Source organism: Leopardus geoffroyi, chromosome C3 (assembly GCF_018350155.1).
Source record: "Leopardus geoffroyi isolate Oge1 chromosome C3, O.geoffroyi_Oge1_pat1.0, whole genome shotgun sequence".
NCBI lineage: Eukaryota > Metazoa > Chordata > Mammalia > Carnivora > Felidae > Leopardus > Leopardus geoffroyi.
The window spans coordinates 45,019,425-45,046,122 of NC_059338.1; the positions used below are offsets into that span (position 1 = coordinate 45,019,425).

The window sequence follows — 26,698 nt, forward strand, 5'->3', positions numbered from 1 at the left end:
TCAGTCTCTTCAGAATGTGATGGGGTTTTTTGTTGTTGTTGTTGTTGTTTTTAACCTGCCTTGTAATATTTTGATGAGAGGTGGATATGATGTACCCAGTAAAAGGAAATCAATCTTTCATAATGTACTTGTAATGTGGGGGAAAGGGAAGCATTCTATAGTTTTATGATTAGGTTCAGTCTAACCGTGAGCCTCTGCCCCTGGACCATGAACTTCACCAGTGCTTCTTAGTTGCTTTGTTGCTTTTTCTCCTCCTGTCCCTTAGGGAAAGGATAACTAATGTGGCGGGACCTGGAGATGGGTATTTCCCTCAGCAAGGACCCCCCCCCCCGCCAGGACCTGGAGGGGTTCCTACACAAGTTCCTCCCTTGGACTAATGTCCCCCCTCACCTCTGTCCCACATGACTTGGAACTGAACTAATGTTTTCCTTAAAAAAAAAAAAAAAAAAAAGAAAGAAAGAAAAGAGAGAGGAAAGTGAATTAGACTCCAAAAATATACCCCTGCTGTGGCTGGACCCCTGACTCTCTACTTACCTTGTTTTCTCAGGATGGATTTTTGCTGTTTGGCTCTCATTACCTGCCTCAGGTAGAAAGAGAAAAAGCAACTAAACAACTTATCAGCTAGCAACTAAGGCTAGAGAAGGCCTATTTTCCTTTCCCTGGGTAGATGAGGCTCTGGTAAAATTGTTTTACTGAGAGCAGGTGTTCTTATGAACGAAGTACTCTGGTGTATTTCAAGATGGTTCCTTTTCACCTTCCCATGTTAGAAGTACCAGGAGACGTTTCTCTGATATTTTCATGGGAAGCTGGTCAAGTTCATGGAGGTAAAACTCACCAAAGTGTGGCAGCCTCTCTGTGACTGGGTCCCCCTGTAGTTTCTCTCTCTTAGTCTTGTCCACACTGAACCTCCAGCAATTCATCAATTACAATTCAGGTTTTCCTACCCTGGGACTGGTTCCCATGGAGATTTCTGCTCCGATAAGTTATGATTCATTGTATCTGCCTGTCTGTCTCTTCAGTAAGGAGCAGTGGTTTGCCCTGTGGCCTTGCTTTTCTGATGGATCTGAGAATAGATGTTCATTTTCCAGTTTCGTCAGCTTTTCGCTTGTTAGGATGCAGTGGCTATTTGTAAGCTCTTTACGTGCTGGACTGGAAACTGGAAGTTCTTTTTGCCCATTTTTAAATAATGTTGTGCAATTTCTTACTGTTGAATTTTAAGAGTTTTTGTATATTTTGGATAGTAGTTCTTTATCATATATGTCTTTTGAGAATATTTTCTTCCCCTTTGTGGCTTTATTCTCATTTTCTTGAGTGCATATACACTTTTAAGAAAAATCTTTTTTTCCCCTAGAAGCTGTGAGGTGCTCATAGTAAACCTTCTTTCAAAAGCTCGTAACACAATACCTTCAGCTCTCAAATGCTTTCTTAGCATGAGAAGCTGGGTAAGTATTTTGAGATGTTAAACCTCATTTAAAAATAATTTTTTAATTTAGTTCTGGAATTAGACGATGCACTTGCCCAAGATTCCTAGATCTCACTGGTATGCAGTGCTCATGAGGTTCCATTACTTCCTTCTCTTTTAGTGGGAGGCAAATTTTATAATATCTTCCCTCTGCTTTTTCAGGTCCAAGTACAGAGGGTTGTGAGCAGAGAGTTCTTAGGAGCAAATTCTAGAATCTAACCTTAGACGAGGGCCTCACAGCATCTTAACAGTGGTCACCATAGCTCAATGCCAGGTGCTGGTCTCTTACAGCAGTAACACTTAAATGTCACTCTTAAACTCATAGCATGATTTTTCCCACACTTTTGTTTCTTCTGAAAGTTATTTAAGTCTAACTTCTGCCACTTACATAGGCCGTACCGTTCTCTTAATTTATTTTAGTAACTCCCCTCTCCAACTCACCACAAAATCAAGTGGAAACAAATCCAGCGGCTCACCTATTGAGTCTTTTGTCCTACCATCCATGAAACAGTTGAGATTTATTGGTCAGTTGGCTGCGGCATGCTCATCCCATTCATGTAGTAGGAAAGCTTTCAGGAAATCCTAGCATTCCTTTGTTTCCTTTCTCAGCTTAAAATACAGACATACTGGATATCCTGCTAGGGTGAGAATTTCTTAGAAAATGAAAGCCATTTCTTAGATTTGTGTTATAGCACATGAGTTTAAACAGATTTTCTCTAGATTTGAATGTTGATGGCCCCATAGGCAAGAAAACTCTTGGATGGTATAGATGTCATGGGTTTAAAAAAATAAAGACAGTTTTCTGGAAGGTAAATTGGACTTAGATCTTATTTCTTGTGACTATTAGGAAGATACAAATATTTTATGGAAGAAAAGAGGATTATAACAAGGGCTTTGAGAATCTCTGGGTATCAATGCTTCTAACATTGAAAAGAGCATTGAAACATCCTTCTTGAAAAGTCCTGTGCTCTTGCTGGTTCATGCTTTATCAGGTGGAGAAAAACAATTTAGCTCATAAAATGATAGAAGATATAACATTTGTAATAATTTACATACCCGCTCATGGCAGGCAGAATGATGCCCGACCCCCCCCCCCCCGCCCCCCGCCCTGCAAGATGTCCAGGATTAATCCTTGAAATATGAATATGTTGGGTTCCAGGCAAAGCAGAATTAAGATTGCTAATTAGCTGACCTAAAAATAAAGACATCATCTTGGATTATCTGGGTGGCTCGAATGTAATCACAACGGTCCTTAAAAGTGAAAGGTAGGCAAAAGAGAGAATCAGAGAAAAAGCTGTGAGGATGGGAATAGGGTCAGATAGATGCCATGCTGCTGGCTTTGGAGGTGGAAGAAGGGGACAATGAGCCAAGGACTTGAGGCAGCCTCTGGAAGCTAGAAAAGACAACTGAATGAATTCTCTTCTAGAGCCTCCAGAAAGGAGCACAGTCTTGCTGACACTGTGTGTTGGATTTCTGATCTATGTAATTATAAACTAATCAATTTACGTGTAAGCCATGGAGTTTGTAGTAATTTGTTGTGGCAGCAATAGAAAACTAATACAACATCAATAAAATTTTTTGGTCTAGTAGAGAAGTTGTTCACAATTTGATAAAAATAAGGAGTTCTTGTCAGGGAGATTGACTCCAGACATCGAATGGTCACAGGCTGCTCAAGGAAGTGAGGGTCACATGCTTATTCACCTTCAGCTTTGTTCTGTTCAGGACATCGTGCCCTGATCAGCCATGGCTCATCTGCTCAGCTCTGGGAAGCATGGCAGGAAACAAAAGACGGGGCTTAGCCTCAACATGACAAATACTTATTCTTTTCTCTCTGTAGCTATGCCCTAGCATTATGTTAACCAGAAAAATTTCATTTGGTATTGTTTTAGAATTACATCCAACCCTAATCACTTGAGGGAAAATGGAAATAAGTTCTCTTCCTTGCTGGGTTGGTTGTCTTTGGTAAATCCTTATTTATTTTTGCCAAATGGGCCCAACTTTCACCCAGCAGCACTGTGGGAATTCTCTGTGGGAACGTGTGGTGATTGTAGAACCCTAGCTTAACGGGCTGGAAGTGATGGTTCTGTTAAAGTAGACCCTGAAGGGATGCTGTCAAAGACTTCACCTCAGGTCATAACTGAACCAGGCTAGCTTTCTTTTCTTGAAATGAGATCAAAATGTTTCTATGAAGTACCTTTTTTTTTTTTTTAATGTCACTTGGCCAAGAGAGGGAGGACACACAGTTATCTTTCTTTTGTAGAAAAGGATGCCAAATTGCTCAGCAGATTTTTCTTTAATGTGCATTTGTTTGGAAACCACAAAATAAAACTGCCAAAAAAAACCCCTGAAAGGCAGGGTACATATATCCTGAGTGGTAACTGGAATGTATTCTGGTTTTCAATCCAGCTTTGATAATTGAAAGCAGTGGTCTTGACCATTTTCTAGCAGTTGGTGGGAGAGATTGATCACAAACCCGTTTAGGAACCTGCTAGAAACTATGGATCATCATCCATATAGAAAAAAAGCACATCACCAAATTTTGCATATGGTTTAGGGATTCCCAAACTTCCATAAGTTCATCAAGGGGCCCTCCAGGCAAAGGCTCCTGAGCATGGGTGATGGCACATGACAGGTAGGTGGCCATTAGGAGTCAGAGGAGGGCAGTGCTCCTACTGTATATCATGATGGGGCAGAGAAGTATGGTTCTGAAAATTAAATTCATTAATTTCATTAAAGTAAATTTAATGGTTTAAAAAAGGTATATCTGAATCTTTAAAACTAAAAAGGAGTGTTTTTGAATTAGTTTCATGTTTTTCTTATCACTTTTCTCTTATTTGACTTTTTTTTTTTTTTTTTTTTACGTGTGTGTGTGTATGCATGCGTGTGTGGGAGAAAACTTAGCCCTTGGGAATGACATGTAAATCAATGCTGTATTGAGTTTTTGTAAGCATAGGGGAGAAAAGTAGTCCTAAAAATGATGGGATACCACAGTCCTACCCTCATACTCAGTGTATGAGGTTTTACACAGCACATTTTGTAAGGTTCTTGACGAGTTCGCGATAGCACCTTTTTGTGGTTGGGTTGTGAGCTACAGCCTTGTACTGATTTGTTAAGGATGTATTAATTCATCTTGAACCTGAGACAAATCTCAACCCGCTTTACGGACTCTGTGGTTGTCAGAATGTTGCCTGTTCCCTACCCCAGACCCAACCCTGTTTCTTCTGCTGTCCTTCATTGCGGCTACGGCCCAGGCAGCGTGCTAGCAAGACGCATTCACAGTTGATTGTTCACAACTGCTACCCTCCAGAAGTGGAGGGAGGAGACACTGAGGAGGCGCCAAGCTGTGGTGGCAGAAAATGGATGAGAGAGGAGAAATTGATGACAAGGTCTTGGAACGGAAGATAGAAGACACCTTACAGCAAGGGTGTGAAACCCATCACACTCAAGAAATAATCTTAAATTTGGATGGGAACAAATTATAGACCTTTTGGTTTTCTTTCTCTGGAAGAACAGGGATTATAAAACCTTTGTCCTTTTGGTCCCCTCTTCAGACAGTTGTAGGTTGGGATTAGGGGAAAATTTTATAACCGTGGAGCATTTTGTAACTGTGAAGTACAACAGAAATGCTAAGTACTTTTTGCTGTTAATGTGGCCTTAACTGCCAGGGACTGCTCTGGAGCAAATGCGGAGAATCGAAGGGTAACGAGGATGGAGGGCCCTTCACAGCAAAAGCCTAGAGGGGAGGACAGCAGCTCTTTCTGTGGCTTCTAGCTTTTTCTTTTAATTTTTTTAATGTTTATTTTTGAGAGAGAAAGAGCACGAGTGCGAGAGGGGCAGAGAGAGAGGGAGACACAGAATCCGAAGCAGGCTCCAGCACAGAGCCGGACGTGGGGCTTGAACTCACAAACCGAGAGATTGTGACTGACGCCCAACTGACTAAGACACCCAGGCGCCCCTAGCTTTTTCTAATGATGGTAAAAGTGCCTGGAGAACCAGATCTTATGAGTGGAAAGCACATTGCTGGCTTCTCTGCTTAGCATAACTGGTCCCTTGTAAGAAAACAGAGTTTTTGCCTTGTTGTCTTTGACCTTTATCTTCTCTTTGAATAACCAGCTCCATGGTGGTAACAAGACCTTTCCAAGGTAGGCTTGGTGGCAGTGACCCACTTTTGAGGTCAGATTTGGGTGGAGAAGTGCCTACAGTGAAGGATATTATTTAGAGTGATTAAAAACAACCCTCTTACTGATCTATGGGATACAGTCCACAGTCTTAATCAAAGCTTCCTTGGTGTTCCAGACATCTGTTGGCTATTTCACCCGTATCATTCTCCTGAGTCAAGGTCAGCTTCTGAACATTTTTCTCATACCTGACCTGTGTTCCTGTGGGTCAGTTAAAGAAAAAACGCCTTGGACGCTCATAGGCTGGGGTTTATTAGAAGAGCAAAGACTCCCAGAGGCCCTTGAGTCAGCAGCTTCATGTGAGGTCTCTCTTCCCTTTCCTTTTTCCTCTCTGTTCTTTCATCCACCCCCAGTAAGCTGCTTCTTCCCTTCTCTTCCCTCCCCAGCCTTTCCTTCATTTCCAGCAATCAATGGTATTAATTCATTCATTTAGCAAGTGTTTGTTGAGTGTCTGCTAAGAACAGGCTCCATTCCTGGCTCAGGGGACAGAGCAGCGAGTATATCCCCTACCATGGCCTATCAAGCCCTCATGATCTGTCCCTATGACCTCTGTGCCTCATCTCCTTCTCTCCCCTTACTTATTCCCTTTGCTCCTTACTCCCTGGCTTTCTTGATGTTTCTCAAACACACCATTCTGCCATGGCTCCCCGCTCTGCCTGGAAGACTCCTTAGAAACCTGTAGGGCCCATTCCCTCACCTTCTGGAGGATTTCACATCATTGTCAAATTCACATTGGGCCTTCTCTGAATACCTTGTGTGAAGTAGCCGCCTCTGACCCTCTAATGTCTGATCACCCCTGCCTGCTTTAATTTTTTCCACTGTACTTTTCACTTTCTGACTTAGTATATATTAACGAATTATTATTTTATTGTCTACCTCCCCTCACTATAGGTATGCTCCATGAAAACAGGGGCCGTATCCCCAGTGCTGAGAATAGCGTCTGAACATAGGCCTTAACAAATACTCATTGAATGAAGACTGAATGAGTAAAAGGATGAATGATTGGGGAAATGAATGAAAATCCCGAGGTTTCTGACCTCAAAGAATGGTGCACTGGAGACATAACATCAATAAGATAACTCTAGCTTGTGTATTCTGGTAGTGACTCAGAGACTGGGTTCTAGAGTCTGTCACAGTTCAAATCTCTGCTTCACTTAGTAGCTGTGTCTTCGAGGGCCAATTATCTCAGCTCTCTGGGCCTGGTTTTCTCATTTGCGAAGTATGAATAATAACAATAACAATAATAATAATAATAATAATAATAATAATAATAGCAGCATGGAGGATTATTGTGGGAATTAAATGAAACAATCCATATAGAGTGCTTAGCACGGTACCTGGCGTGTGGTAAGGAGCCAGTATTATCTGCCATTATTATTGGGTCACTTGCTGGAATCCAGTGGAGCCTGAAAAGTTCTTCAGCATTATCCCCATCCTGGTCTGGTATTACTGAGACTTTTCTGTTATGGAGCGAAAATTAGAAAGTGCCTCCTACCAGAAAGACTGTCCCTGAGGACAACTTTATCTTAGGATTTCTTTGAACCACAAATGCTTCTGTCCCCTCTTCAAACACATATTAAACATTTCATTTGTTCAGATAGGCTCCAAACAATACTATCTGTCCCCTCTGGAAATAACTGTTTCCTGTTTAAATGTCAGCAGCCAGTTAAACATTATGGGTTTTTTTTTTCTTGTAATTTTTAGGCCACAGTAAATAATTGCTTAAGACTGTACTTTAAGAGGCATCTGTAAATCTTTCTTTCGCCTTGTGATACAGGGAAAACCATGTCAAAAGTCGTTCTGACAATTTGTATTTTAATTTAAGTTTTATGAGTTCCCATTTAAAGAAGGCCAGTTTCTCGTTGGCAAGCCTTCTTAAGAGGTTGAAGCTTTGATCTTAAATCCTAGGGAGACTTTGCAGAAATTGGAGGTGACATTGTTGACAGGTTTGTCTGTAGCTATTCTAGTGCCATTAATTAAACACACACACACCCCTTTTATTTACTCCCCTGGAGTAAATGAATTGAACTTGACTTTGGTTTTTGATTGGAAGCTATGAGAGGGTCCAGGAAACATCAAAGAAACGCTCTTAATCTAGTAAAACTAACTCTCAAATGACCTAGCTTGAACATTAAAGAGTTCTTGATTCCAGTGCGGGTCTAGTTTCTTTTCTGTAAGGCGTTAATTCCCTTTAATGATAAAAAAAAAAAGTGCAGGGGCAAATAATCATCCCCTCCGCATAAAATTCCAGAGGGTTATAGGCTCTTTAATTTTATCTCACTTCTGAAGGTCTCCTTTGTAAAACTGTGTATGCATTTTTCTCTTGTCTTTTTGTACTGCTTATACCTTTAAGATCTTAGCTTTAAGATCTTAGAACTTTATTTCTTTTGCATTTCAATTTTAGATTTTTGGAATGGTCACAGCTGTCCTAAAGCTTTTCATGATCCTAGACCTTTAGGAATGAAGGCATGGACAGGTTAAGACAAAAAGCCAGATGGTGCCTTTGTAGCAACAGAGTAGTTGAGGAGCCTCGTAGTTGAGAGGTCTGTTTTCATGTCTGCTTGGGGAGCCCCACCAGACCATTCATTTGCCCCCAAACAAGTAGCCATCAGCCTGCCTCATGGGAGCCCAGCACCATTTGAAGCACTAAAGAGCAGTGAGCAAAAGAGACAGAAATCCTGTTCTCCTGGAGTTTATGTTCCAAGGGACAATTAACACAATAACTAGGTTACACAGTCTCCACAGAAGACTGTGAAAGAAAATAAAGCAGTGTTATGGGGTGGGCAGGGGAGGCCTCACTGATAAAGTGACACTGGAGCAGAGACCCGCAGGAGCTGAGGGAGGGAGCTGTTGGCATGGGGGATGGGGAGAAGGGCCCCAGTGAGCGCAGAGATTCTGAGGCAGGAGGATGCCTGGTGTGAGTGGAGCAGCAGGGAGGCCAGTGAGGCTGAGGAAAAGTGAGCGGGTGTAGGAGGCAAGGTCAGAGGAATCAGAGCAAGTCCTTTTGGGCCCTGTGAGGCAGGTGTGACTTTGGCCTTTCTTCAGAGTAAGACGGGAGCCACAGGAGGGTTCTGAGCAGAGCAGTGATGGGATGTGGTTTATGTTGAACAGGATTGCTGTGGCAGCTGGGCTGGATCCAAGAGACTGGTTAGGTGGCTTTGGCCTTGATCTAGACCAAAGGTGGTGGATGGAAGTGATCTAGACCAAAGCCAGGATGGAAGTGATGAGAAGTGTTTGGATTCAGGGTACGTTATAAAGGCAGAGCCCAAAGGATTTCCTGGTGGACGAGATGGAGAACAGCCTGGGCCCCTGGACTATGGCACGCTTCACACGTGGTTTACCTTCTTAGTGATGGTCCTCATTGGTCTCCAGAGTATTGTCAACCAGTCATTCTGGTCCTGATAAGGAATCTGTAGACACGCTGATGGCTGAGAGAAATATCCATGGGGTCTTCTGCGCACACGTTCTGAGCAGATGGTACCAGGTTAATTAATGAGAGCTACCATCACTCACCAGTGTGAGTTGCTTTGTCCTTCTCGACACCATCTGACTGGACCTGTGGCATCACATTCTCAAAGGGGACCCGTGATAGGTGCTCACGTCATTCCAACCGGCAGCTTGGCCCTGAGTCTGAAAAATGTAGAGAGAGAGCAGCGAAGTATGAGAAGCTACAGTGAAGACAAAGAAGAGGAAGATCAGGACATTTTTAGTACAAACAGCTCGAAAAAGAGAAATACCAGGAGCGGATCTTTCCCTTTGTGTCTCCCGTAGCTTCAGTTGGAATATAAAAGATGCGGTATTTCACAGATAACCAGAGAGAATTAATGAACTAAGATAGAATATGACAAAAACACAGATTAAGTCCCACATTTAGTCCCTGAGGGCTGGTGGGAGAACAATTTGTGGGTCTCTCTAGTCAGATAGGTGGAAGCTACGGTGGCCGTCCCAGAGCCCTGCTCTTCACCCGCCCTGATCTTTCCTACTTCAATAAACCACAAAGTCTGTTGTGAGAGAAGATGAGTACATGGTTCACTCTGATGGTGGCCACGGAGAGAGCCAAAAAATCTGTTTGTTTAGGAGAAATCTCATTTCCCATCCCTGCCTTGCTCATATGGGGCTGAATACATCTTAATCTAAGTTCTTATCTCAGGAAAAGCAAAGGGTGGCCCTGGAAGCCCTCTGAATAGCAGGTGCAGACAGAATGAAGAGGGCTAGGGAGGGTGGAGGCCTGTGGAAAATATGTTCAGGAGGCGAAGAAGTCCATAAGGCTGATGAGCTCGAGAAAGGAACAGGTGCAGGGGAGGGGGGCCAATGCCTAAGGGTGCAGACTGGAACCTACCAGGATAGGGTGATAGGGAGACCAGATGGGCTGGCATTCGGTCAAACCAGATGGTGGGCTTTTATTTTTAAAAGGATTTGTAAATCCTAGGAACAAGGAACATAAGGGTACTGGGGCCTTTAATCCCATTAGTAGAGGACAAAAGTGTTCTCTTTAAAAATGTAAACGTACCAATTATAGAATTTCTCTTATCAAAACTTTGGGACAGAGTACCAGCTTGTGAAATGCCAAGAAATCTCTGGCTTCTTCATTGAGGGGAAGAGAGGAACTGCAGAAATAGGGCATTTGTTGTGAGTTACTGAAAAGCCTACTCCTCAAGAATTTAAAGTGTACATTTGGAATCAAACAAAATGTGATATATTTATACAAAAGAGTCTTGCTTACATATGGAGTGGGAAGGACAGCTAACTGTAATTAGGGACTGATTCGTTATTTAGTAAATTTTGAGTTTATAATAAGACAGATTAAAAAATTGTGAAGCACCTGTCACTTTCTGAAAAGTTGTCCCCCTGGGTCCCCTTCCCTGGTTCCCCAGCTCTTCTCCTGGTTGCATAAAAATTCTGTTCTTCAGCCCTTCTCTCAGCCTTTCCTTGAGGGTCCAGAATTACTTCCATAACCCTTCTCCTCAAGGGCTTCTCCTTGAGGAGACCAGACTCGTGAGCATAGCAGGGAGTCGTTACGGGGCACATGTGGTGGTACGAGTGTGAAGGTGACACAAGGCACAGGCAGAGCCACGAGGTCCTTCAGTAGATGGAGCAGAGGGCTGTGTCTCCAGTCCACAAGGAATCTACTGTCTTTGCTGAATGTGACACCTGACCCTCCCTCTGAGAGGAAAAGCCTAAGTTCTTCCAAAGAATTTCAAAGAGATGTTAAATATTAAGAGAAAGTTTTAAGTAGTGCATTTCATTGTTAAATCACTTTTTTTGGTTAGAGTATCCATATGCCCAATAAGGAAATCCCAGCAACATCAGTTTTTGATGCTATTGCATAAATATTTCTTTCCGTAATTACTCCTGAAAAGTGTCACGGTTATCTTGTGTTTGCAATGGAATAGAGTTGCTTTCCAACCCCACTGAGTGGGTATTTTTGTTTTGATCTGTAAGGTATGGAAACCTGACAAGCCCAAACTGTGAAGAGGATGAAAGCCCCAGTTCATCAGAGTCTAAGATGGTGATCAGGAAGTAAGTATGCCTCTCTCTGCATTACAAGCTCTTAGTCAAGACTTATTATCTTAAAAGAATGTAATTCAGCAGAGTTTTTTTTTTTTATTCCTTTCCAATGTTGTCATGGCTTTTCTTATAATGCGTAAAATCATATAGTTATATTTTGACCATCCAGTGATAATTCATTTATTCATCCAATAAAAATGTATCAGGCATCTGCCATGTGCCAGGCCCTGTGCTAAGGGGAACAGCTATGAACAAAATAAGTAAGTCTCCGCTCTTATGAAGTTGGTATTTTAGCAGAGGGACAAGGAAACCCACAAAAAAGAATGCAGTAGGGTAAAGGGGGCTAGATCCTGATGGAGGGTTTGATTCACAGAGGGTGCCAGGAGTGGACTTTCTGATCCGGTGGCATTGGAGCAGAGTCCCAAATGGGGTACGGGCTCGGCTTTGTGAATATCCAGGCAGGGAAAATATGGAAAATGCTCTGAGGCGGGAGCAGTGTTGGAGAAGTGGTAGGGAGATGAATGAGGCAAGAGCAGGTACCAGAGGATGAGATCTATAAGGTAGTGGGGGCCCCAGACCACATGGGGACTTGAAGGCCTCGGGCAGGATGTTCAATTTTATTCTAAGGAACTAAGGAACATAAGAATTTAGAGGTCCTAGGAAGAGCAGGGCTATGGCCTGATTTATATTTCTGAAGGTTTTTATGCATCTATGTGGAAAATAGACTCTGGCAGTGGGACGGGGGCAAGAGCGGCAGCAAGGAGCCTGGTTAGGACACTTACAAGGGTCCAAGCAAGGGATGCTGGTAGCATGGACTTTCGGAGGAAGAGGAGTGGGGTGGTGGTGGTGGTGCTATTAGTAATGATAGTAGTAGTAGTAAAAGCAGGAGTGACTTGTAGGAACAGCTTCTGCAGAGATCTTGAAGGTGTTTCTAGGAGGTTGTACTGATGAAGTGGACGGGGCATCTGAGAGAAAAAGAGGCCAGGACACCTCCGAGGGTTGTGGTGTAAGCAACTGATAGAGCAGAACCTTGGCTTTATGAGATAAGAAAGACTGGCAAAGAGGAGCAGTATGGTGGGGAGCATGTGTCAAGAATTTCGTCTTAGACATACTAATTTTGAGACCGTTGGATGAGTCTAGATGGTTGGGAGAAGTCTGGACTGGAGGTACAAATCTGGGCATCCTCAGTTTATACCTGGTGTTTAAGGCTAGCAGGCTAGGCGTGCCCTCCTGGGAACAAAGGGCAGATAGAGAAGAGGAAGGTCCAGAGACTGAGCCTTGGTTTCCTCCAGTATTTAGAGTCAGGAAAGTAGAGGGTCCAGCAAGAGGAGCCTGGAACAGAGCAGCCAGTGGGGAAGGAGAAGAAAGAAGAAGTTGTGTCCAAAAGACAAGCAAAGAAGGAGTTTGGGGGGGTGGGTGCTGCTGTGACCAATTACATCCATTACTGCTCAGATATCAAGCAAGAGGAGCCTGGGAAGCAACTACTGTGTTTGCAACATGTTGGTCTTTGGTCCCCTTGACAAGTGCAGCTTTCGTGGATGGAGGTGTGTGTGGGTCAAGAGAGGACAGAAGTTTGGAGAAGTTTTTCTATAAGAGAAGAGAAATGGGCAGGAGGATGATCTGGAGCAAAGGAGAGTTTTTTTCAGTGTGTGTGTGTGTGTGTGTGTGTGTGTGTGTGTGTTAGCACTAGGTGATAGTTTAATCTGATGAGAATAGTGTGGGAGACACTGAAGAAAAATGCAGGGGTGCAGGCCACTATAGGAGTGATGTTCTTGAGTAGATGGGCTGTATGCCAGGGTCCTTGAAAGTACTCTTAGTAAATATTCATTCTTGGAGCCAAAAGTTTGGGTGGTTAATCCTATGGAATATTTTAACTCCTCAGAGGATTGACCGATGGAATCCTTTCTTCAGAAGCCAAAGATGTGAAGCTTAGAAAATTGAGTACCTTTTTAAGTCCTGAGTTAGGGAGTTTTATTATTTTATTGGATGGGCCATAACCTTCCAGAAAACCAGACAAACCAGTGTAGTTTTTTGAATGTCCAAAGCAATATGTGGTAAGTGGAACACATACTTTTATTCTTAGAGGGCTTGGGGAGGCTTCTTGGAGGAGGTGACAATTTGAGGTAGGCTCTGAAGGAGGGTGAAAATTTTGGTGGTAGGACCATCTAGGCAGAGGGAACAGTGGGACCAAATCAGGGACACGCAGTGTATGTGACATTTTGGAAACAACACAGAACTGGTGTGGCTGCTTCATGATGGTGTCTGTACCAGGATGAGGGGAGTTGTAGAACCGAAGCTATCGCGAAGGGGGTTAATTCTCTCAAGAGAATAGGACAATCCCTGCTAAGCAGTAGACAGCCCTGAAAAGTTTTTGTAGGAAGGAACCAGTATAATCAAATAGGTGATCTGGGGACATGGCTTAGACGTACAGACTTCTTACTTAGAGTGTGGTCCATGTGCCAGCAGCATTGGCATCACCTGGGAGCTTGCTAGAAATGCAGAATCTCTGGCCTTACTGCAGACCTGGATTAGAATCTGCATTTCAGGAAGATCCTTGAGTGATTCTGCACATTTTAAGGTTTCAGAGTCATAGGATTAGGGGTTTCGTTGTACATTTTGTTTATTCATGAAAACTTAACTGAAATAGTAATTTTTTTAAAAGAACCTCTTCAAATTAAAAAAAAATTAATGTTTATTTTATTTTTGAGAGAGAGAGAGAGAGAGAGCGAGCAAGCTTGAGCAGGGGAGGGGCAGAGAGAGAGAGGGAGACACAAAATCTGAAGCAGGCTCCAGGCTCCGAGCTGTCAGCACAGAGCCGGACTTGGGGCTCAAACTCACGAACCGCGAGATCACGACCTGAGCCGAAGTCGGTTGCTTAACTGACCGAGCCATCCAGGCGTCCCAAAGAAGAACCTTTATATATATATTTTTAAGCATAAACAAAGGAGGGATACTGTAAGAATTGAGTGGCCAGCTTGTCAAATGTTCCCTCCACCTGTGACCACATGCAGAAATAAGTGTGCCGTTATCCACAGATTTTGGAGTTGAGTCAGATCTGGAGCTATCATTCAGCTAGCCACCAAGGAGAGTAACAGTCTGAAAAATATCCAGAGCTTTTCTGTTTCCCAGGGAGTGTTTTGAGATTAAATAGGTTTCTGGGGAAGTAGCAAGTTAAAGAAAATTGGTTTGTACCCTGGATGTGAAGAATTCTGCTCATTATTTTAAAGTCCTATTCTAAAACTTCCTTGAACTTGATTGTACGCCAGGAACAGTGATGTGGGGGAGACTCCAGGATAAGCTGTTTTAAAGGGCTTTACAGTTTTAAGCATATGAGTCCTTAACAAAGAGCTTCACATAGAACTCCCCTGAGGGGTCCATCATCTGGGGACAATGGTCCTTTCCTAAAGCCTCACAATGAATTGGTAGAAAGTTCTTGACCCTTTTCCTCAGACTGAGTTGCTTTTTAAAAAAATTATGCCTGATGAAAATATGCTACTTTATCTTATAATGGACCACTCTGTCCTACAAATGCTGGAATGCTAAAATCCCTTCTCTCTGCTGACCTCTTTCTTCCTTTCATTCTCCTGCTTTCCGGCTGCTTCCTCTCCCCCTCCCAACTTCTCCTTTTATTATTTTTCATCTCATTTCACCGTTGTCTTTTTGCTTTTTCTAAAGTTACCCTTCTCCAAATCATTTCTGTGGCTGGAGAGGGTCACTGCTTTGTCTTTCTGAGAGAATATCGGGGAAGCATCTCCTTCTTTCCATATGTCACATATTGAAAGTTCCTCCATCATCACAGAGCTCTGGCACCTGAGATGTAGCAACGACCAAAGGCTTCCTAATGCCAGATGCATGTGTAGGAGACCTGGGTCTCTGGCAATGCTCAGTGGGCTGGTTTTGTCCCCAGAGGATATTTGGAAATATCTGGAGACGTTTTTGTTGTCTTAACGTGGTGGTGGGTGGGGGATGCTATCGGCATCGGGCGGGTAGAGGCCAGGATCTCTGTGAAACGTTCTACGGTGCACAAGACAGCACCGCCCTCCAACAACGAATGCCCTGCCTCTAAGTGTCATAGTGCATAGGTAGGAAACCCTGCTATATGGTGATGAGGCTACAGTCCTCAAGTGAAAACCCTCTTTATATATGAGTATCTAGATCTGGGTGAAAATAGGACCATGCTTATCTCGGGATTTCTTTATTCGTGTCCCGTCTTGTACTGAGGTGAACCAAATGCCAAGGTGGCCAAGAAGCCAGCCTCATAGGAGGTGAAGGGCCTTGGGTGAGAAGCCTGGAGAATTGAGGTTTGAGTCCCTCATCAATTACTGTCACTTCCCCTCTAGATGACCTAGTCACCTCACCTCCCTCTGTTTCAGCTTCTTGACCTGAAAAATGAAGTGCTCGGAATGTAAGCTCTCTGAGGCCCTTTCAAGTGTAACGACATCGAGGATAAAACTTATTTAGCTTTCTCTTCATCTTTTCAAAAATGAACATGAATATCAGAAACAGAGATATGGCCCAAATATTATATTGAGCTTTTGAGAGGTACCCTGGACTGCTTTTTTCGGTCAGAGAGGCTGTGCAACCAGCTTTGATGAAATAGAAAAACAAAATAGACAGCTTCTTTGAGTTGCTTGTTATGACTCATGACATCATAACTGGTCGTGATGATACTAAGTACAGAGATGAGCTAAAGCACTGTATTGTGGGGTACAGTGAGCAGGACATAATGCCTACTGTTTTCTTTTGCTGTGAATCTGTCTTCTCGTGATTTCAGGTGGGAAACAGACGGTGGGAATTCAGTAACTTTCTAAGAAGTAAACATCCTGTTTTTGGGCAATGCCTTCAGTTCTGCAGATGGGGTGTAGTATGGGTGGGGAATCACCACTGAAAAACCCTCAACTATTATTTGGTTTTCCATTTTTAATGTAAAGCATAGAGCAAGGCTTACGTTTCATACAGGGTCCCAAAATCCCAAGATAACAATCTTCCCTGTATTTCTAAATCAACCTTTTGGAGGATAAAAGAACTTAGAAGAAGGAAAACGTGGACATACAGATGGAACAGTCAAGATGAAAGATTGGTTCCTAGTGCCTTGGATCACAATTGAGTAGTATTCTTCATGAATTTCAAAAAGTATCAGATTGTGCTGTGACTCCCACTTGTTAATTCCAGTCCTGAGTGTGCCCAGTTCAGGCTTTGTGCAGTATCGAGAACCTTTAGAGTTATCCAGCCAAAACAAGAATTCCTTGAGTTGCAAGGAATTCAACTTCCAAGGCCTCTGGATGTTGGAATCTGCCACACAGTGATTTCTGATGTTAGCGCCAGACTGTTGTATGTAATAAGCATACCATGTTTATTTCTACAATCCCCAAGCTTGCAACTATTTGGAAATCAGGAAACTCACTTCCTGTGACAGAAGAAAACATCTCTGCCCACATTCATCCCACCTGTGCCCTTTTCCTCCTTCCTGCTGACACTTTTACACAATAAAATGCTGTCTATTTAGAATAATAAAATCAGAACCAGATGGAAAAGGACACTTTCCCTAGTGCAGATTTATTACCAGCATTGAATTCAGAAGTGAAGAGAATGTAAAGAAGGGGTGTTAGCCATACAGAACCTCGACACCATGAATCTTCATTCTCTGAAATGGATCTAAAATTAGAATATGTATGTAGGTATGTGTCACCTATCTTTATCTATCTATCTATCTATCTATCTATCTATCTATCTATCTATCTATTTATCTATATCTATAATACTTAATTTAAAGAGGTTTAAGACTCTTTAGGAAATGACAGTTTTTAAATTTCTTTAATGACTATTGTAATGTAGAAATAGTTCTGTTTCCTTTTCTTTTATTGACTCTCATCACTTCCCTTCTGGAGTGCTGTGTTTTGTTTTCTCAACCTCTTTACCACAGCAGTGCTCTAAACTGTTGAAATCATTCTGCTCTCATCTCTGCACATTCAGATGATGTGAATGTCATTCTTGTAATCTTTTCCCAGAAGTTGTAAATAGTGACTCCAGATTTTAGTCACCAGTGAAGAGTCGTATAAATAGTAGCAATCCAAGACATTGGAAACACTTTAAAGAAAAGGGAGATGAGTTAAAGAAGGCTGGCTGTGATTCCTTAATGCCTGAGAAACTTTACAGTGGAAAGTATTAAAAAATCTTCCCAGAGAGTTTGCAACTAATATTCATTGCAATAAATTCAAGTACCCTAAGAAAGCAGTTGAAATTAATATGGTGATTTTTTATTATAATTTTTTTCATGTGTATTTTTGAGAGAGTGCAGTGTGTGTGTGTGTGTGTGTGTGTGTGTGCGCGCGCGCACGCGTGCGCATGCACGTGGGAGATGGGCAGGGAGAGAGGGAGACAAAGGATTCGCAGTGAGCTCAAGGCGGAGCTCAAACTCACGAACCATGAGCTCATGATGTGAGCTGAAGTTGGATGCTTAACCAACTGAGCCACCCAGTTGTCCCAAAATTAATGTGCCGATTTTAACAATGGGGCAAAGAAAGAGAGGTAAAGAACAGAGCAAAAATAATATTTAAAACTTGAAATTGAAAAGAATGAGAGGCTCTAATGTGAAAGGGATATTTTTAAAAAGTAAAATGAGGGGCGCCTGGGTGGCGCAGTCGGTTAAGCGTCCGACTTCAGCCAGGTCACGATCTCGCGGTCCGTGAGTTCGAGCCCCGCGTCGGGCTCTGGGCTGATGGCTCAGAGCCTGGAGCCTGTTTCCAATTCTGTGTCTCCCGCTCTCTCTGCCCCTCCCCCATTCATGCTCTGTCTCTCTCTGTCCCAAAAATAAATAAAAAAACGTTGAAAAAAAAAATTAAAAAAAAAAAAAAAGTAAAATGAAAGAATGGAGAAATAATATGTTGTATAAAAGAACCTGGTATTGTCTTTAAAACATCCATAGTGGACAAGGAAAAATAGAAAGCATACTTCCAAAAGTCATTGAAATCTTGAATCAAATTGTGCATTTAAGGGAAGGGAGTAGAAATTAGTTTTCTAAGAATTAAGGAGTAAAAAAGAACGTTGGCAATCAGTGGTTCAGAAAGAAGAAAAATCAGCCACCTAAGAGTCTCCTGGGGTTCTCCAAATGTGGGAGAATGGCAAAGAGGCATCCCAGCCACCTCTGTCACTTGATTTGCCCTGCATCACCCTGGCCACCACCCCTGGCTGCAGTTTGTGGTGTGCTAACTAGTGTGGGGCCTTCTTCTGGGTGCTTTGTATCTTCTTTTACCATCACAGATATGCTGTGAGATGTTGTCTTCATTTTATAGGTGTCAATGGAAGCCTCAGAAAAGTTTGGGGGGGTGCCCGGGTGGCTCAGTTGGTTAAGCGTCTGACTTCAGCTCAGGTCATGATCTCATGGTCTGTGAGTTCAAGCCCCGCATTGGGCTCTGTACTGACAGCTCAGAGCGTGGAGCCTGCTTTGGATTCTGTGTCTCCCTGTCTCTGTCTCTCTCAATCTGCCCCTCTCCTGCTCACTGTCTGTCTCTCTCTGTCTCTCAAAAATAAACAAACATTTTTTTTTTTTTTTAAAACTTCTAAAAAAATTTTTAAGAAAGAAAAGTTTGGGACATCTGGGTGGCTCAGTCAGTTAGACGTCTGATTCTTGGTTTTGGCTTAGGTCGTGATCTCACAGTTTGTAAGTTCGAGCCCCTCATCAGGCTCTGCACTGACAGCATGGAACCTGCTTGGGACTTCTCTCTCCCTCTCTCTCTGCCCCTTCCTGGCTCTCTCTCTCTCTCTCTCTCTCTCTCTCAAAATATAAATAAACATGAAAAAAAGTTATATATTTTGACTGAAACCAAGCAGCTGGTTAAATGAACTCTGGTATTTGAACTCAGGCCCGATGGACTCTAAGACCTAGGCTGCTCACCACTTTGCTCTTGGGCTTGCCATTTCAAACTGAACATCAGGATCTCAGGTGTTTGTGCTTTTTCACCCCATGTATGCTTCTGTCACAGTAACCAGGTTGCAGCCAGAAGTACACGAAGAACTAAGGTATATTATATTATCACTATTGTGACTAGTGTTTTAGCTTGTTAGCCTCCTGAGATCTCTTAATTTGGGATTATTTACTGTACTGTACCCTGTGTTGTTTTGCCTGGCTTTATTACTGAATGAACACCCTAAGCAAGGTCCCCAGACAGCTGTTAGAAATGTGGAAGTCAGGCTTGCTTCCTGGGGAAGGAGATGGGTTGCAGGATGTGAGGAAAGAAGAAGGAAGATCACATTGGTCAGGCCCATCAATCTGAGTGCCTGCTTCCTGTTCTTAGGGCCTTGTAGCATCTTTCATTACCAACGGAAACGCCATCCTGATGGTGAAAAGTATAGAATGCCTCAGCAGTGTTTTCATTAGAGGCCTATCTATAACATAAAAACACCCTTCTTGGCCTATGAGGGATGGGAGAATAACGAGCTGCTGAGGTCCCTGAAGAATAATTTTGGCGAGTGGCAGCGTCCCTTTGTAATAGTAATAGCTAGAGATCATTGACTGCTGAGTAGGAATAGTCCCTGTGTTAAGTACTGTATATCCTTTTAATATGACCACAATAACTCTATGTATTACTAGCGCTCTCTCACAGATGAGGAGCCTGAGACAGAGAGAGGTTAAGTAGCATACCCAAGGTCATACAGGGAGTAAGTGAGAGCTGGGATTTAGAGCCGGGCCTTGCCCTCTGCATTCCATGGCCTCTACTTCTTGCCCGTTGATCAAAGTGAGATGGGTTATTCTTAAGAACTTAGGTCAGACTCTCCTGTGTGTGTTTTTTTCTTAAAATTAAGATGTTTTTCACAACAGTTTTGGATTTCTGTAAAAATCGCGCAGATAGTAGAGTTCCCATACACCTCCCTCACTTCCCCCTACTATTCTCACGTTAAAATGTAGCACATTTGTTACAGCGAATGAACCAGTATTGCTACATTGTTAACTGAAGTCCATAGTTTATTCAGATTTCCGTACTTTTTACCGATGTCCTCTTTCTGTTCCAGGATCCCGTTCAGGATACCATATTCCATTTAGTTTGTCATATCTCCATAGACCCCTCTTGTCTCCATAGACTCACTCCTCTTGGCCATGACAGTTTCTCAGACTCTTCTGGGTTTTGATGACCTTAACGGTTTTGAGGTCAGATATATTGTAGGATGCCCCTTTATTGGACTTTTTTTCTCATAATTAGACTGGATTTATGAGTTTTCGAGAGGAATCTTACAGAGATAAAATGCCATTCTCATCACATGATGTCAAGGACACACACTGTCAGCATGATTTATGACCGTTGTTGGCCTTGATTACCTGGCTGCAGTAGTAGTTCTCAGATTTCTCCATGGAGAGCATCTGCCCTCCACACTCTTCCTTCCCGTACTGTGTTATTTGGAAGGAAGTCACTATGCACAACCCTCAATTAAGGACTGGGGAGTTTTGCGCCTCCTCTGTTAGGGTGAAGTATCTACTCAATGTATTTGGAAAACTTCTGTGTGGGACGTTTGTTACCCCCATTTATTAGTTTATTTAATCATCTAGATCAGTATGAAGCAGGTGGATACTTTTTTTGTGCTTTGAGTTATAATACGATGCTAGTTTATTTCTTGCTCAGATTGTTCCTGTTTTGGCCACTGGGAGCTCTTTCGGTAGACTCCCGTGCACTTTGACATGTACCTGTAGCATTTGTGGGGTTATTTGGTTGTTTGAGGCCTTCTCACTTTCTGGCACTACACGATGCCCTAGGCTCATCTTCTAGATTTCCTGCCCCTGACCTAAAATCAGCCATTTCTTCAAGGAGCCCTGGTTCTTTCCGTTGGAGAATGGCATCAGAATCCAAGATTCGCAGCTGGCAGGGCTAGGAGATTTATGTTTACACAGATTACCAATTACATAAATACAGATATTTATGTGTAACATTTTGTATCTATATTATGTTTAACACGAGTTCTTGCTGATGCCTCCAGTTCTAACCTGCTACCACATAGATCGCTCTAGTCTGCTCCCCTTGCTTATTTGTATATTTCCTCTGCGACAGTGAGAAAAGTGGCTTCCACCATCTGCCAGATATTTACTTAATTGTTCAGCTTCGGTTATACGTGTATAGCAGTATCGGAGTTGTTAACTCATACCCTAGCAGGAAACAACTTGATCAACTAGAACATGGTGCTTATGTATAGTTCCTTTGGCTTTAGCCTTTGGTCTTACAGACTGCCCTTCTTCTTTTTTAAAATAATGAAAATAGCTAATATTTTTTGAGGACTTACTATGTCCTAGGAACTATTCTAAATACTTTGCATGTATTATTGCCTGGCCTCACAACAATTCTACGAGGAGGCCTGTGTTATTCCCATTTTACAGATGAGGAACCTGAGGCACAAAGAGGCTAGGTTACAGCTAGTAAGCCACAGAACCAGGATCCCAGTTAGGCGCTCCAGAGACTGTTCACCACATTGGCTGTACTGCTCATGAACAACGGGCACTTCAGAACCCTTTCAGTTTAGTTTTGTTTGTTTGTTTTTTTCCTTGTCTAGTGGAGTGCAGTCACTGACACACTGGATAAGGTTTGGTGACCTGGAGTTAGGTCTGTGCACAATAATTCTCTTCAGCTTCTATAAATTTGCCTTCAGATATCAGGGCCCGCACATCTAGTTTGGAAATAAAGGAGTGGATCAACATGCCTGACTTTGGCTAATTGGTTTCAGGCTTGTCTCTTCCTATTCTTGGTCCTTCCCCACCCATATTTACTGTGTATTTCTGTGTGTCCTTTCTATCACAGTCTTCCTCCCCCTCCCCCTTGCCTTGGAGCTTTTTCTCTGTAACTGCCTCATGGCCCCTCACTGGTTCTGTGCCATGGGCTTGCCTGATGCTTAGCACTGACTCTGGCCCTGTTTGCATTTACTTTTCTGACACTCCTAATTCCTCTTTCGCTTACCCTCCTCGTGTTCTAATCCCTGCTCAGCCTCTGTACCAAAACGCACGCTGGAAATGTACAAGAAAGCATCGCAAGACGACCTTGACAAGTCCAGATAGTAATGCTTCCATCTTTTCCAGGCTTTTTCAGAAAAAAAGAGAAACACATTTTCTGTAGCCTCCTTTGTTCTTTCTCATCAGGGAAACCTTCTAGCCAGAGGTCTCAGAGGCAGCCTCTAAAGGGCAGCCTTCTCTGAAAAGGAAAATCTGCTCTGTGACTAGGAGAACAAGGTGGAGGGGTCTAGCTCAGAGTCACTGTCAAGGTCACTTTGCTTTCTTCCCCTGAAGGGCAAAGTGCATTGGCTCCCTCCCTCAGGGCTTTGCAGTGTCACCTGCCACATTGATCCAAAGGCCCACCCTCCACATGGATGTTCTTACCTTTTCTTTATGCATTAGGAAAAGATCCGGTTTTTTGGAGAATATCCTAACATAGAAAAACATTTCACTGCTTTTGAAAAAATGGTCCCATATCTTATTAACAATAAATTATGATCTCAAATAGACTTCTGGGGAGAGAAAAGAACTCTAAATGGACAAAGTTATTCTTTTTGTCATAATAATCCTATTTCTTGGCTGGGAGCTTATACATCATGGGAGAGATGACTTCATATTTTGAAAATTTCTCATTAAGCCTTTTACCAATTGTAGAATATTTTACTACCAGTGGGATTTTAATATGATTTAATACATATGCATTCAAATCCCTATATGTATTTAAATATCTGTGGTTTGAGCATACTAGCAGCCTAGACAGTCAGCCCTCTTACTGCATTGCATGCCTGAAGGTCCCCACGGTGGCCGTCAGTTCTGTACTTTTTCCTTGTACCTCTCAGCTAAGGCATCTGTCTAGTATTTTCCAACCAGGTGTTACGAAGTGTGATTCCTGTTTGGCTAAGAAATCAAATGAGTGTTCCATTCCTCCCCTCTCTTCCACAAACACTTCGAGATTAGAGAACACCCTACTAAAGAATGAATGGATTAACCAAGAAATTAAAGAGGAAGTAAAGTGCATTGAAGCCAATGAAAATGAAAACACGACAGTCCAAAACCTTTGGGATACAGCAAAGGTGGTCGTAAGAGGAAAGTATAGAGATTGATCCAGACCTTCCTAAGGAAGGAAGAAATGTCTCAAATATACAATCGAACCTTACACCTAAAGAAGCTGGAAAAAGAACAGCAAATAAAGCCCAAAGCCAGGAGAAGAAGGGAAATAATAAAGATTAGAGCAGAAATCAATGATATAAAAAAAACACACACACACACACACAACAGTAGAACAGATCAATGAAACCAGGAGTTGGTTCTTTGAAAGAATTGACAAAATTGATAAACCCTTAGCCAGATTTATTGAAAAGAAAAAGGAAAGGACCCAAATAAATAAAATCATGAAGGAAAGAGGAGAGATCACAACCAACAATGCAGAAATAACAATAATAAGAGAATAGTCTGAGCAGTAATATGCCAACAAATTGGGCAATCTGGAAGAAATGGGTAAATTCCTAGAAACATATAAACTACCAAAAGTAAAATAGGAGGAAATAGAAAATTTGAACAGACTCATAACCAGAAATTGAATCAGGAATCAAAAATCTCCCAACAAACAAGAGTCCAGGAACCCTCTCTTCTCTTCCTATTCTTTAAATAGGTCTACTCTATATCCCTTGAAAGTGTTTTGCCCTCTCTTACCTCAGGATCTTTACTTATGCTATTGGCCCAGAGTCTTTACCCCACTAATTCTTCTTATACCTAAGATCTCAGCTAAACATTGTTTCCTAAATCCTTCTTTGGAATCCCTCTTGTGACATTCATCACATACACAGTTTTTATGAGTATGGAAGATAAAGGGCACTCAAAAAATATTAATTAGTGAATTAATTCTCCCCAAGGGCCTGTTTCCTTAGAAGTACGAGTCTTAGAAGCTGTGTCAGTCCATTCCACACATTGATGTCTGAGCACGTCTCCCTGTTCCTTATAGACCATTGTGATAGGGTGAACAGGGTTGCCAAGAACGCCTGAGGTAGAAAAGGCAATCCTGGTTGTCCCCTCAGCTGTCGGGTTTGGGCTCCTTGCCCCATGGCCACCCACCCAGCATGCTTACTTGGGACTGAGGGGTTTTGCTCTGTAACCCATTAAAGATTACTTTGGAGAAGGAGGTCATGTACTGCCTTTCCTCCTTACTGAGTTTACATTATGTCCCAATCGAAATCTTTCCATTTGGTTTCAGAAAGTACTTCTTCAGTCTTCACAAGTCTTTCAAGAAGCATGTCTTGCAGTTTGTATTAGAGTTTGATGTCCCTGAATTGATTTGTCCTGAGGAGAATGCCTTAGGTGGTGCGCGCGTGTGTGCGTGTGTGCATGTGTGTGCGGACTTGTGTGTGTATCTGTTTGCAATAGCAGGCCTGGAGCCACACGTGTTGTCACACAGTTTGTATTTCATGTCATCCTTTCTGTTTGGGTGGCAGATTCTTTGAGGGATTTCCATACGTGCTGATTTTCACTGAGCCATTTTTACCTTTTTCAGTCCCTTCCTTTTGTGATTTATGGCAAGTAGTTTTAAGATGCCTAAAAGTTACATTTCTCTTTGGGTATCTTGAAACGTCCTTCTTGATGTTATGTCCTGTGAAGTCACAGCTGATCAGTGTCAGGTAGATGAAGGCAGGTATTATATCTCTTCTCTAGGTAGGGGTCAGTGGAGTTGAGTGACTCCCCACCTCCCTTTGTTCACGGGTGGCACAGCTGGATGGGAATTGGGTTTTCCTTCTTCAGCCTTCTTTCTTGTTCTGGTACAGAACCAAGTAGCTTCTCTAGCTTAACAGTCATACCTTTCCTGTAAGTTTGTGATTTTAAATCAGATTTCCCTTCAGTATTGAGGTTTTTTACATTCTGCCCAGTAATCAGTTCTGGTTGCTATGTAAGCCAGACCTCGGGAGTGGAGCCAGGAAGGGTAAGTTGGAAAGGCATTGGCCAGTAATCCTGTTGGCTGCCATGATTTTGTGATGTTGCTTTCCTTTTTGAAATCTCAGATGTTTCACATTTTATCTGCTTTATAGTCTATCAAGAGCGGGAAGTTTTCTTCCCAGGAGTAGTAAACATAAAGCTACTGTGAGCTTCGGGCACATGTCCAGGACTTTCCAGAAAACCTCCCTTTCTGGCATGCTGATAATTGGCCTGACGATAGGAGGTCAGGGGTCTGCCCCGTGTTGTATTGTGCTGTTTGTGTGTGCCTTTCCCTTCTTCTCTTCCTTCTTCCTCCTTCCCCCTTCACTCCTCTTTTCTGTGAAAATGCTTTTTCTAGCCAAGTCAGGGTCTGGGTTTGTAGTAACTTCCACAGTCCTCTTAGGCTAAGCTGTGGGAAGGGCACTGTCACAAAGGGTGGAACGAACAGCTCAGCAGAGCTAGTTAAAAACGTCAGACTGAGGAGGACAAAATGTGCACCTAAAGGAAAGTCCAATCTGGACTCCTGCAGACCTTCCGAGGCTGCACTTTCCGTGGAAGTAAGCGCTAAATTATGTGTCCTGTAGAGATGCAGAAGTACACGGAGATGCGAACAAGGATACACCTTTTGTAATTGTTTGTAATTGTGAGAACACGAAAATAACATAAACATTTGTATACTAGTTGAAGAATCCTTCTATTAATTATGGTGTGTCCACGCAGTGGGAAATAGTAAGGTAGATCTGGAGGCAGTGAGTGGAGTGGTGTCTGTTTCATACCATTCAGTAGGAACAAAAATCCATGTTGGCTGATCTATGCACAGTATATCTATTTAAGTATATATACATATCCACTGAAAAGACTAGAAGGATATACTCCAGACTGTTAATAGGTGGTCATGGAAATGGGATTGTGGAATGGGTCACAGAAATGGAAAACGGAAGGGAAGTGATATTTTGCTGTTTTCGTCTGTATACATTTGTAATATTTACTTTTTTGCAATAAATAATCAGTTTTGTAACTTGAAAACTAATACTTATGGGAGGCCAAGGAGTAAAAGTTAATATCTTTTACTATGTGTCTTTTCCCTGTGATTCTGGATTTCTGCCTGGCTTTTCTTCTAAGTTATGCAACTGAGGAGTCACTAGGGTCATTGTGTTGCTGGTCTCATTGTTGGGTGGGTGTTCTTTTTCATTTTTATTGGTTGATGTGAATTCTCGTCCCTCCATGTCTGTTTTTTCTATCAGTGTCATTGGAAGAGTATTCTCTCACCGAAATACTAAATATTAAATGAGTAGTTATATTAATCAGATCAATTCATGCTTCTTTTGAGAATTACAAAACTATATGTAGGACTCAACCTGATGAAAGCAAATGTCAGGTTGTCCTATGTTCCAGCCTGTTCCCCCACCAGTGTGCCTACCCCAGTTCTGGGCTCAGCGCTTGTCAGGGAAGAAGAGAATTATTCATAGAAAACATCTTGTTCCTTATAAAAAGGAAGTGTTAGAATGCTACTTCATCATTTTCTTCTTCAGTTCATCATATGGTTTTGTGTGTGTGTGTGTGTGTGTGTGTGTGTGTGTGTGAAGAAAGGAGAAATAATGCAATGTGTGGGCTCTTAAAAAGTAGAAGTCCAGGGGCGCC

The 26,698-nt window shown here is 42.4% G+C and overlaps 1 protein-coding gene across 4 annotated transcripts in view; it reads left to right on the plus strand.

The window, feature by feature from the left end:
* The window catches only part of RGL1 (ral guanine nucleotide dissociation stimulator like 1), a 266,263-nt gene that overhangs the window by 190,240 nt on the left and 49,325 nt on the right, over nucleotides 1-26,698 (plus strand). For all 4 annotated transcript variants that reach the window (XM_045452657.1, XM_045452658.1, XM_045452656.1 and 1 more), the window contains one exon: nucleotides 11,083-11,160. In XM_045452657.1, coding sequence (XP_045308613.1) covers nucleotides 11,083-11,160 — 78 coding nt within the window. The remainder of the gene's footprint in view (nucleotides 1-11,082; nucleotides 11,161-26,698) is intronic.